The sequence below is a fragment of the Megalobrama amblycephala genome, linkage group LG11 (genome assembly GCF_018812025.1).
Source record: "Megalobrama amblycephala isolate DHTTF-2021 linkage group LG11, ASM1881202v1, whole genome shotgun sequence".
NCBI lineage: Eukaryota > Metazoa > Chordata > Actinopteri > Cypriniformes > Xenocyprididae > Megalobrama > Megalobrama amblycephala.
In genome coordinates, this window is record NC_063054.1 from 35996252 (window position 1) to 36009605 (window position 13354).

The following is a 13354-nucleotide window of genomic DNA, read 5'->3' on the forward strand; positions in this document are numbered from 1 at the left end:
AGGGGATGAGGACAGACATGAACCCTTTTTAAATGAATTTATTTCTTGGTGTGATGCATCAATCTTAAGTTAAATGTTTTAAAAACTAAAGAAATGTATATTGGTTTTAGAAGAGTCCTCCAGGAGTGTGAGCACTATTAAAGGGGAGCAGATTCAGAGAGTTGAAGACTATAAATACCTCAGAGTTGTTTTAGATCACAAATGAAGGTGGGGCAAATGGACTGACGCTGTGAACAAAAAGGGTCAGCAAAGACTATACTTCCTTAGTAAGATTAATGTGAGCCTTCCACTGTTAAAAGTGTTTTATAATTCTTTTATTGAAAGTATACTGACCTTTTGTATTGCTGGTTTGGAAACGGTAGAACAAGAGTTCGCTCAGGAAAGTCTTAGGCACTGCAAGTAAATGACTTTGTATCTCTATGATAGGCCTAGAACAAATTTATCAGACTAGATGCCGTAGTAAAGCTATGAAAATCTGATTACAGGCATCCACTGTATAATGAGTTTGAGATTTTACCTTCAGGACGAAGATTCAGGATGCCAGTGTTTCTTAAAAACGGGGGGAAAGTCCTTTATACCACAGGCTGTGAAGTGTTTAAATGAAAGATTGTTTGTTGTTGTTGTTGTTAAATGTATGTTGTATTGTCTTTTGTGAAAACGCATGTTGAAACCCATTGGAACAAAATTTCCCCAAGGGGATAATAAAGTAACTAGCCTACTACTACCAAAGTCCCTTCATTTCAATCGGCGGCCATCTTTGAAACGCCTGTCGGGCATCCTGGGCATCATGCAATCTCTTTGAATGGGGAAACATCAAATTCTCCAAAACTGTTCGCCAACCTTACGATTAAATTTCATATTTGAAATCACCAATGAAATCTAACAACAACCGGCTCATAAATTTAGTTTCTAAACACTCGAATCATGACAAAAAACTGTATTTTTCAGGCTGGATCAAGCTAATGCGCATGCGCAGACCTAAATGCGCGTCTCTTCGGAGGCGCGCGTCCGACTGTTTCTATAGAAACCGGTGATTCTAACGGCCGCTGAAGTTATGTGTGACTTTACCAGTCAGCGATTGGCTCTTATTTAGAAGGCGGGACTTATTCCGCCATATTGCGCGTTACACTTTCTCCCATTCAAAACAATACGAGTGACACGTCTTCTCTCCGGTGCAATTTTTGAATTTGAATTTAACAAGGCATCCTTGTGTAGCATAATATATGATATAATCAGACATCTAAGCCTATATTTTTATTAAGTAAAACAAAATACGTTTTAAAGAAAATATTAGAGTACTTTATTTTTCCATAATTGCAGGATCAGTCTTACAAATTTAGGAACTTTTTTCTTAAGACTTTCATGAAACCAGCCCAGAAGTAAAAGTTTATTTTCTTCAGTTTTGTGATGAAATAGGACATGGACAGGTTTTATGAAATACAGGCAAATGTTACATAAATGAGCCTCAATAACACCAATTCATTTTAAAGATGCTTGTTTTGTTTTGTCTTTATTGCACATTTACATCAAAAGACATGGAAAATCACAACATCCAAAGGCACAAACATATAACAAATGTTTACAGAGGACATCTGTTGGTATCTTGTTGAGGACTGGTAGCATTACACTGGACAGATTTCAGCTCTGAAGGAGGACTGGAGCTCCATCAGTCTCAGCTGTGAAGAAAAACATTCAAAGAGATTTCAAGTGAAACTGCCATTAAAGGATTAGTCCACTTTCAAATAAAATTTTCCTGATAATTTACTCACCCTCATGTCATCCAAGATGTCCATGTCTTTCATCAGTCGAAAAGAAATTAAGGTTTTTGATGAAAACATTCCAGGATTATTCTCCTTATAGTGGACTTCAATGGGCACCAAATGGTTGAAGGTCAAAATGACAGTTTCAGTGCAGCTTCAAAAAAATTGTAAAGCATATACATTTACATTTTGTTCGAAAATGACCAATCGTTTCGCTAGATAATACTCTTATTCCTTGTCTGGTATCGTTTAAAGCCCTTTGAAGCTGCACTGAAACTGTAATTTTGACCTTCAACCGTTTGGTGCCCATTGAAGTCCACTATAAGGAGAATAATCCTGGAATGTTTTCATCAAAAACCTTCATTTCTTTTCAACTGAAGAAAGAAAGACATGAACATCTTGGATGACATGGGGGGTGAGTAAATTATCAGGAACATTTTTTTTTGAAAGTGAGCTAATCCTTTAAGGGTTAATCATGAATACTGCATTTCCTCTTCACAGGATCTTGGCTGAAGATCTTAAATATGTAACCGAAAGCCTGTAGTTGCAAAACCACAAGCAAACACACATTTTACCTTCATGCTGCTCGGTCTGGTCTGAGGTCTGACTGACCGCAAACTTCTGTCTCAGTGAAGACAGTGTGTGTTCAGGGACGTGATGGGGCAGTGACTCCAGATAACTTAACACGTAGCGATCAGCATCCGTCAGGACAAACCGATGGCCAAACACTGCAGAGGAGAGCAGAAAGAACAACAGCATATGAAGAAAGAAAAAAAAGTGTGATGATTCCCAGGAAGTCATGTCTCTGATCAACACCTTCCACAGTAGCTCCAATAGAGAAGTCTGCCGGTCCGTAATATTCTGGGTTTTCCACTGTGCTTCCTGGTTTCGGGACACGAGTCTTCTCTAGGAATTTTCCTCCAATGATGCCGGAATTACGTGTGGATTTCTCAAAGATGCAGATCATGTCATCAGACAGATAGCAAGACAGAATGAAGCGCCGTCCCTCATCCAGGGGATTCTGGGAATCCTATGGAGGATGATAACATTGATATGTAAGGAATAATGTACAGTCATTGTCGTAAAGTAATTTTTCGAAATAAAGGGAGAATAACAGTCTGCAGATCTTTTTTGTATTATTTAATATATTTTTTTGATCTTGCACCTGTCCAAGACAATTTGGATGTGCGTACCTTGACCTTTTTCGCATAAAATAAACCTTGACATGATGAACAGGACTCGATGCAGGTGAAAGCTACTTAATAAATAAATAAATATGTGGACATGAAATATTGATTTAAGATTTAGGCCTATTTGATCATTTTACTTGTACACTACCAGTCAAAAGTTTGGAAACATTACTATTTTTAATGTTTCTGAACAAAGTCTCTAATTAAGGCTGGATTTATTTAATAATAAATACAGAAAAAACAATAATATTGTGAAATATTATTACAATTTAAAATTATGGTTTTCTATTTTAATATACTTTAAAATATAATTTATTTCTGTGATCAAAGCTGAATTTTCAGCATCATTACTCCAGTCTTCAGTGTCACATGATCCTTCAGAAATCATTCTATTATGATGATTTGATGCTCAGTTATTATCAATGTTGAAAACAGTTGTGTAGCTTAATATTTTTTGGAACCTGTGATACTTTTTTCAGGATTCATTGATGAATAAATGGTTAAAAAGAACAGCATTTATTCAAAATATAAATCTTTTCTAACAATATAAATCTTTACTATCACTTTTTATCAATTTAACACATCCCTGTTGAAAAAAAGTATCAATTTCTATCAAAAAAAAAAAAAGAAACAAAAAAAATTACTGATCCCAAACTTTTGAACGGTAGTGTATGTTGTTACAAAATATTTCTATTTTAAATAAATGCTGATATTTTTTTTTTTACTTTTTAATAATCAAAGAATCCTGAAAAATTATCACAGGTTATAAAATAATATTAAGCAGCACAACTGTTTCCAACATTGATAATAAATCATCATATTACATTGATTTCTGAAGGATCTGGATATTATGCAAATGAGGTGTATTCTCACCAGCCGTGCGGCATAACGCAGGACTTTGTGGTCGTTCTCCAGCAGTTTGATCACGTCTTTCTTGGGCGGTTCAGGAATCAGAGACAGACAGTTCTGTAACGAGTCCTCCAGAGAACCGAAGCCGTTATATGGAGGAATTACCTGCGTGACAACATGACACGTCATCACTGCAATAAAACTCATGCAGGCGTTCAGAAAACATGCGCACAGAATATACTGATGAACAGATGGATGAAAGGAAAATGAAGCACATCATTTACCTCACAAACAGTCTGGATAGAAATGGCAATTTTCCATGAATAGGGTACAAAATAGGCATTTTTGTTTCTTTTTATGTTATTAACATAAAAAAATATTATTTTTTATATATATAAGGTTTGTAATTTTTACAACATTTGGAACATTTTGTTATATTCTAAAAATTAACTGTAACATTAAATAATAAAATTTGTATGTGTTAAAGGTGCCCTAGAATTAAAAATTGAATTTATATTGGCATAGTTGAATAACAAGAGTTCATTACATGGAAATGACATACAGTGAGTCTCAAACTCCATTGTTTCCTCCTTCTTATATAAATCTCATTTGTTTAAAAGACCTCCGAAGAACAGGCGAATCTCAACATAACACCGACTGTTACGTAACAGTCGGGATCATTAATATGTACGCCCCCAATATTTGCATATGCCAGCTCATGTTCAAGGCATTACACAAGGGCAGGCAGTATTAACGTCTGGATCTGTGCACAGCTGAATCATCAGACTACGTAAGCAAGCAATGATATTTTTAGTGATATTTGTAAATTGTCTTTCTAAATGTTTCGTTAGCATGTTGCTAATGTACTGTTAAATGTGGTTAAAGTTACCATCGTTTCTTACTGTATTCACGGAGACAAGAGCCGTCGCTATTTTCATTTTTAAACACTTGCAGTCTGTATAATTCATAAACTTCATTCTTTATAAATCTCTCCAACAGTGTGTAATGTTAGCTTTAGCCACGGAGCACTATCAAACTCATTCAGAATCAAATGTAAACATCCAAATAAATACCATACTTACGCGATTAGACATGATGCATGACGAACACTTTGTAAAGATCCATTTTGAGGGTTATATTAGCTGTGTGAAATTTGTTTATGCTGGTTAAGGCAAGCGCGAGCTCCGGGGGAGGGGAGCATGAGATTTAAAGGGGCCACAGCCTGAATCGGCGCATATTTAATGATGCCCCAAAATAGGCAGTTAAAAAAATGAATAAAAAAAATCTATGGGGTATTTTGAGCTGAAACTTCACAGACACATTCAGGGGACACTTTAGACTTATATTACATCTTTTAAAAAGACATTCTACGGCACCTTTAATTTAATATTATGTGACTGCTGGGTAAGAAAACATTTTGATGCAGACCGATTCGATAATATATCATTCATTGAAAAGATGAGTGGAATAATACATGAATCATAGCTGACTCTGAATGGTGCGTGATGCTTCATTCATCTATCATCTATTGTCAGAATAGACAACTGTGTACCCTATTTGTGGAAAGTGGCATACCATTTCCATACTAAATATCATTTAACTTTCAATAAAGATGAGATTAGCCCAATCAAGAGTATGTATCTGACCCTCTTGATGTCTTGTGGTGTTCTAGTGTCAACAGTAAACGGTTTGAGCAAGATGTCGGGGTGATTCTGTTCAAAGTATTTCCGGGTGAAGTTGTCACAGTCATACAGAAGGAAGCGCCTCCCCATCAGCGTGACCTCCTCACCGACCCTGAAGTCTTGAGGAGAGAAATACTCCTTCACGTCATGAGGGGAAACTTCCAGAACGCTGCTGGGGAACGGCTCTGAGTCGAGAAAGAGAGAAAAGTTTAAGAATTCAATCATTTATTGTGTCCAAACTTCTATAAACACAAAAAGCAACAAAACTGAAGCAATGTGTTAAAATTAGTTCTGCTCTCTTAGAGGATTAGTTCACTTCAGAATTAAAATTTCCTGATAATTTACTCACCTCCATGTCATCCAAGACGTTTATGTCTTTCTTTCTTTAGTTGAAAAGAAATAAAGAAAATATTCCAGGATTTTTCTCCATATATTGGACTTCACTGGGGTTCAACGGGTTGAAGGTCCAAATTGCTGTTTCAGTGCAGCTTCAAAGAGCTCTACATGATCCCAGACGAGGAATAAGGGTCTTATCTAGAGAAACGATCAGTCATTATCTTAAAAAAAAAAAAAAAATTATATACTTTTTAACCACAAATGCTCATCTTGCACTGCTCTGCGGTGCAACACACATAATCACGTTGGAAAGGTCACACGTGATGTAGGCGGAAGTACTGCAGTAGGGCGAAAACCTTCAAAATCGTCTGACATCGTTGTTTGACTTCGTCTTTGCACGTTCGCTTTGTAGACACTGGATCGGTACTTCCGCCTACGTCACGCATGACCTTTCCAACATGATTATGTAATGTGCATCGCAATATAATATGCATCGCAACGCAGTGCAAGATGAGCATTTGTGGTTAAAAAGTATATAATTTTTTTTTTTTTTTTAAGATAATGACTGATCGTTTCTCTAGATAAGACCCTTATTCCTCGTCTGGGATCATGTAGAGCTCTTTGAAGCTGCACTGAAACTGACATTTGGACCTTCAACCCATTGAACCCCAGTGAAGTCCACTATATGGAGAAAAATCCTGGAATGTTTTCATCAAAAACCTTCATTTCTTTTCGACTGAAAACAGACAGAAACTTCTTGGATGACATGAGGGTGATGAAATTATCATGAAATTTGAATTCTGAAGTGAACTAATCCTTTAATGTAATGTAGTAAGTATGTCCAACTTTATTCACATACAGATCTTCTAAATGCAACCATAAGGCATAAAGATATTGAGATATTATAAACATTAACATCATGATTTTCTGTAAAGCTGTTTGACTAGTGTGTGTTTATGGTCTCACCGCAGGTTGGTTTGATGTGTTTGGGAACCCTCTGTCTGCGGAGCAGCACTGGGAACGGGTCCCGGCCGCTGTTGGCCTCGTGATGTTCACAAATCTCAACAGAATCATCTACAAGATAGTAATACAGCGTTACGGGCCGTTTCTCACCGTAGAGATAGTCCGAGTCGTCCCAAAGCGCAAAGAAACGCAGCACCTTGAAATACACACGAGACAGCAGAGAAATGATGAGTGAGAGAATTAATTCATGTGTGGGTGAACATACAGGACTGAGTGTGTGTGTTTACCTGTCGATCCAAGGCGAGGAACCGCTCCAGCTGATGATTGTGGTCGTAGGGTATGATGTGAGTTTGTTGTGTCTGAATGCGGCGGATGGTGTACGGGTCACTGGGAATGGACTCCGACTCATTTAGTACTATTCCCTGACTCTCCATGAAGTCCTGCACACACACACACACACACACACACACACACACACACACACACACACACACACACACACACACACACAGTCAAACCAAACCCATCAGAAGCAGCAGTCTACAGAGTCCGTGTGTGTGTGTACCTGTGTAAAGCCATCGCACTGTGTTATCCTGTAGACCGTTCCAAACAAACTCAAGTCCATCCCAACATTGAGGTCTTTCCAGTGGTAAAGCTCTCCGCGCTGGTTTTTGGTCAGCCTCTGACGTTTGATCAGTTTTCCCTGTGGAATTCCTGAGTTTTCCACCGGTGGCTCGGTCACACACATGCTGTCATCCTCCAAGTGATAATAAATCACCACCGGACGAATGCGGAAGTGCTCATCTGGAGAGTGCAACACTTCCTGTCGGAAGTAACCATAGAAACGCAGCACCTGGAAGTCAAAGGGTAAAGGTGAGAGATTGGTTCTGTTTCAATGGTAGATAGATAGATAGATAGATAGATAGATAGATAGATAGATAGATAGATAAACAGACGGACAGATAGATAGATAGATAGATAGATAGATAGATAGATAGATAGATAGATAGATAGATAGATAGATAGATAGATAGACGGACGGACAGATAGACAGACAGGTAGATAGATAGATAAACAGACAGACAGACAGACAGGTAGATAGATAGATAGATAGATAGATAGATAGATAGATAGATAGATAGATAGATAGATAGATACTCTTCACCTTCTTGTCATAAGCAGCGTGTGCAGGGATGTGTTGGAGCGGCGGGTGTCGGTGTGTGTCTGTACCGTAGGTCAGATTCGGGATGTCACTGATCAGCTGGTTCCTCTCGCTGTGACTGATGTTCAGCGACTCCAGCGGCTCTTGTCCAATACCGACCGCGGGCCGCCGGGGCAGAGCGTAACCGTTCTTAAAATCAAGAGTCTGAGCTCTGTGGAAAGCGGATCTCTGAATAACAGCACAGAAATAATGGGTAAATGCATAACAATATAATATCAGCATATATGATAAATAGACTCACATAATGTTCCTTGGAAAAAAGAATAAATAATTTGTTAATTTGCAGCAAAATTTGTTTAAAATTTGCATTTAAGAACATTTATAAAGATTTTAAAATGCAGAATTAGATTTTACAAAAGAAACCAACTAAATTTAACAAGAAGATAGCAAAGTTAAATGGGTCAAAAGGTCAAAGTTTCTCACCGTTAAATCACGAAAAGTGTTTCCTGGCAGGAAAGGAAGCCCATGCCTTGTATTTATAGACATTATGGCTAATCTATATTAAAATGGAGTAAAAGCCAAGTAAACAAATTAAGTTAAATATAAGTTGTTCTCCTGTGGGAACTGCTGCTCTTCCCTGAGGAGGTTTGTTTATAATGGACTCCATGGAGACCACAAACACTGGCGGTTGTCATGGTGATGTAAACAATTCCCTTTATGCAAGACGTTTAGACCTAATGGTCTTGTGAATCATTCACCAACAGGTGGCGCTATAAGTTCAGTTTATTCAATGCAGTTTATTTAATGCTCCATTACAATCAAAACAAAACCTCCCACAGGTCCTGCTCTGTCCATGAGCTCATATTCCTATAAAAGCCATGCTGAAATATTACTGGAAAATAAAACACCAGCAGTAAACAAACAAGTGTGTGATGGATTACACAAGCATCCTGCTGCTTTACAAGATTTAAGAGCTCAGGTGCAAACAAACAATCCACATGCATACAAATGTTGAGTCACTTCATGTTTTGGCCTGGTTTGAGTGACAAGAGAATAAAAACCTTACATATTACGTATAAAATGATGGCTGTGTGGGCATGTGCTCTTAAAAATAAAGGTTTCAGTGAGACTACAGGCTTTACCAAACTTTTATGACTTATATCTGCTTTGTCTATTACATACACATTAGTTAAGATCTTTGTATTGGTTTTAATAATAGAGATCCCTAATTCTTTATGAGCCATTTTATCTTAAAAATTCAATTAAATGTCTTATTAAATATTTTATATTTTTTATTTCATTTCCTTTTGACATTTTCTGTGGGGCGCAAATTACTTTTGATATAATATTCCGTTTCTGAGCATATTAACCTCTGGTGGTCTTTTTATTATTATTGTTGTTTATTTTAGAAATTTTTACTTCATCAGAATTATATGAAACTTGGTAAAGGTTTTGGTACTTGCTATGTGAAAAACCAAAAAATCATGGAAATGATTACAAAAAGGGTTAAATGGCCCTGAAAAAAATAGTGACACATGTACTGTTTGCGGTAAAAAATGAGTGCATTGGAAACGAATGGGAAACGAATTTCATCTAGTGGAAATGTTTGGTACTGCGCACAAACAAAATCTTACTGAAAGCTCATTTTTTGAGATGTCAAGCACAAATTTGGAACACAACTTGTTTAGATTTATGACTTTGATTTTTTCTCAGTTTTACAGTAAAACGTGTTTTTGAAAATATAAATTTCATATAAAAATTAAAAATAGTATTTTTATATTTAGTATTTTTTCATAATAAACGTAAAATTATTTTTTAAGTTCACTTTTTAAAACTTTTTTCACTTTCAGCACTTTTTTTTCTTTAAAAAGAGACCAAACTACCAAACTTAAAAATGTCATTTTCAGGTCTTTGCTCAAAAAGCGATTAACAGATAATAAATGGATCATAACTATTCCATAAATATAATTTAGTAACATAAAATCCTCTAAAAATACAAAATATTAAACAAAAAGACATTATCAAACTGAAATATAGTACATTAATTTCATTGAAATAAAAAATAATAGGTCATTTTTAACCGCCACGCGAAGAGCACCAGAGGGATGTTGCCTAATTTACATATTTTAAACATTTCAAAGTCACAACGCAATACATTTTAAGTAAAGGAAAGGGAAATGGTAGTCTATTTTACCTGTAGTACTTTTTAGCTCTTTAGAAAACCTTTATTTTTAAGAAGCACGTTATTTATGGTTTAGTAACATCAGCATTAATTCTGAGCCCTCATGACATGTAACAGAAACACATTAACCACAGCTGTAACACACAGAAGGTCATTGAGTGATTAACTGTGTTTGGAGATGCGTTCTGTGTTTAAGGCATGACGCTGATGTGCATCACGTTCCTATAAGAACCTCTTTGAGGCTACGGGTGCATCTATGCAGGAACATTTCAATGTCTCTCATCCCCTTTAAGAATAGAAGATTATACACAGAACACTTGGATTGCATCCCTGAGCAATCAGTATAAAAATAATTCATTCAAAAAAAATAGTGGTATCAAAAACTTTTTAAATATAAAATAGATTTCATTAAGGCTGAGATGTCTATATGTGTGTGTGTGTGTGTGTGTATATATATATATATATATATATATATATATATACATACACACACACACAAGAATATTTGGACACTTAAGTCACCCTTAAAAATGTACAAATGTCATTGCATTTGATAGTGAAATTTCAAGCTGCACTTATTTTAAAGAATGACAGCATAAGCAGACTTTAAGCAAAACAAAAAAATTGATAAATAATTTAATTATCTAGTGATAAAAATGAAATATGGGTAACACTTTACAATAACGTCCCATGCACTAAAATTAACTAACAATGTGCAATACATTTTTACAGTATTTATTAATCTTTTTTAACGTTAGTTAATTTAAAAAAAACTGTTCATTGTAATTTCATATTAGCTTGGGTGCATTAAAGAATATTAACAGATTTTAATACGTTTTTCCCATTAAATTTTCATTAAAGGGGTGGTTGATTATGATTTCACTTTTTTAACTTTAGTTAGTGTGTAATGTTGCTGTTTGAGCACAAACAACATCTGCAAAGTTACGACGCTCAAAGTTCTTTTACAGAAATCGCTTTTTAAGGACTACAACAAACGGCTGGTAGGGACTACAACATGTTTCTTCCTGGGTTAGGGACATCACTAACCCTAAAATTTACATAAACCCCGCCCCCGAGAACACACTACAAAGGGGGTGAGGCCATGTTACTGCATTACAGTATGTAACACAAAGGCAATGCATAAAAGCAAGATGCCAATGTAAGTTATAACCGTAATTTAACTAAACTATACCTGTTCTATCTTCATGCAGCATATATTCTCTGGCTCTGTAGGATCTTACAACAGTTCCCACATGAGCGATTTATAGATTATCATGACAGAATATGCTAATCAATCACTTTAAGATACCCCCCATCAGATACATAAATTAAGAAACTAACCGTTCAGAAACGTCCTGTTGCATTCTACATGTTGTCACTTCTTCTTGAGTCTCTCCATCATTGTCCGACTTCGGTTTGAACATAAAAGGCTGAACAGTTTCTGACATTTTCAGTGAGTCTGCGTGAGGTAATCGGCACTGCTAACACTATGTGCTAACATGAGCTCTTGAAACCCCGCCCTCTTCTTAGGAGCAGCAACTCATTTGCATTTAAAGGGACACACAAAAAACAAGCGTTTTTGCTCACCCTTTAAAAAGTGACAAATTTAACATGCTATAAAAAAAATGATCTGTGGGGTATTTTGAGCTAAAACTTCACAGACACACTCTGGGGACACCAGAGACTTATATTACATCTTTTAAAAATGGCATTATATGATCCCTTTAAAATTTTTATAATAATGTATTAGTAAATGTCGAAATTAACATTAACTGAGATTAATAAATGCTTTAAAATATATTTCATTGTTAGTTCATGTTAACTAATGGAGCCTTATTTTAAAGTGTTACCGAAAAATGCATTGTGACACAGCGAAATCAATGATGCAGGAAAGTGAAGCTCGAGCATCATTTGGTTGCAAATGCAGCATGGTTTGTTATATTTGTTTGCTAATGCAATGACATTCAGATATTTGTAAGTGTCCAAACATGTTTTAGCCCTACTGTATATGTGTATTTTGTCAGATCAAACTGGAAGGCACTTAATTTGGCGACACCTCTCCCTACAGACGGCGGTCCTCACTGTTTGACAGGCAGAGTGAAGGACCAATCACAGTGCTTAGAGCTTATCACACCTCTCAGAGCTGCCTATAGACTCCTAGAGCCAGTTTCAAATGAACTACATCTCCCATGAGCCTTAGCTTCAGCCGCATGCTGCGTTCCATTCAACGCTAAAAATTGGAATGTCCAACTTCCTACTTGGAAGTTCAGCAGAATGAAACTTCCAACTTGCGTAAATTCACAACTGTGAGATGTCAGACATCAAGTAGGAATATTTCCACATCCCACTGGTGGAAATGCAGCATTCACCTCTGCATACGGAAGGTTACGGATACAGCACGCCGCAACCAAAAGCTTATTTCCACTGCAAAGGAAATGCACAGTTTAATGCCACATGTGGCAAACACTTTAGCGTCCAGGAAACTCCTGTTAGCTTCCCATCTGGATTTGTCCGATCAGAGGCAGAGCTCTAATAGTAGCGATTCAGGCTACGCGTTCCTGGGATGTCCGGCTGTCCGTTCATCCAGATTTCCCGTATGATCCGCTCTCTCTCTTCCAGCCGCTGCGCTCGCTCCAGCTCCTCCGCCGATGTGAAGATGTTGGTGTTGAGCGTGCGCTCGAAGCGCCGGTGCCGGCGGGCCGAGACGTCTGAGCTCGAATCCCAGTCAGAATCAGAGTCACTGGTGTCGCTGTCAGAGTCCATGGGCCTTGGCCGCTTCTTAGCGACGCCGTGACGCCGTTTACAGTCCGTACGGCAGGAAATCTGAACCACCAGCGCGAAGAGCGTGAGGAACAGACCGGCACACACACCGCACATGAAATACAGCGCACATCGCTCCGGGTGCTCTGTGATGGAGAGAGAAAACACTTTTCAAGACAATATGAAATCAAAATGGACCCATTTACTTTCTTAACGCTCTTATTATTTTCCGGGTCAGTCTGACAAATATTTGAGTTGTCGGAAATACTGGTTAACCTAGGATGTTTTTCCTGAAATTGAAAAAATATAAAAATTTAATAAGTATAATAAAAAATGACTATAAAGGTATAAAGAACCGTAGTTCACTGACAAGCCACGCAATATCGCGTTCATTATCGAAGGCGATTCATCTGCGATATGAACGCGATATTGCGTGGCTTGTCAGTGATCTACGGTTCTGTCTATTAAAT

General features: G+C 37.0%; 2 protein-coding genes across 3 annotated transcripts in view; both read right to left on the reverse strand.

Moving 5' to 3' along the window:
• Positions 1-1478: 1478 nt before the first annotated feature.
• Positions 1479-8596, reverse strand: efhc1 (EF-hand domain (C-terminal) containing 1). Its single transcript, XM_048207771.1, has 10 exons — positions 8426-8596; positions 7946-8170; positions 7346-7633; positions 7068-7220; positions 6784-6976; positions 5446-5666; positions 3824-3964; positions 2577-2790; positions 2336-2488; positions 1479-1676 (listed from the first exon to the last, which is right to left on the reverse strand). The coding sequence occupies exons 1-10, from the start codon at positions 8486-8488 to the stop codon at positions 1639-1641; spliced, it is 1689 nt and encodes a 562-aa protein (XP_048063728.1). The 5' UTR covers positions 8489-8596; the 3' UTR covers positions 1479-1638.
• A 3259-nt stretch (positions 8597-11855) lies between these two features.
• Positions 11856-13354, reverse strand: part of LOC125278525 (protein eva-1 homolog A) — a 38926-nt gene continuing 37427 nt past the window's right edge. For both annotated transcript variants that reach the window (XM_048207772.1, XM_048207773.1), the window contains one exon: positions 11856-13030. In XM_048207772.1, coding sequence (XP_048063729.1) covers positions 12654-13030 — 377 coding nt within the window. In that variant the 3' untranslated portion in view covers positions 11856-12653. The remainder of the gene's footprint in view (positions 13031-13354) is intronic.

What these genes read in the sequence shown, in the direction of transcription:
- efhc1 (XM_048207771.1), bottom strand. Translation starts at nt 8,488, where the DNA reads ATGTCTATAAATACAAGGCATGGGCTTCCTTTCCTGCCAGGAAACACT. An exon ending in TGCGTTATGCCGCACGGCTG is followed by an intron (nt 2,791 to 3,823) that starts GTGAGAATACAC and finishes CATCCTCCATAG; the next exon opens with GATTCCCAGAATCCCCTGGA. An exon ending in CCAGACCGAGCAGCATGAAG is followed by an intron (nt 1,677 to 2,335) that starts GTAAAATGTGTG and finishes TTTTCTTCACAG; the next exon opens with CTGAGACTGATGGAGCTCCA.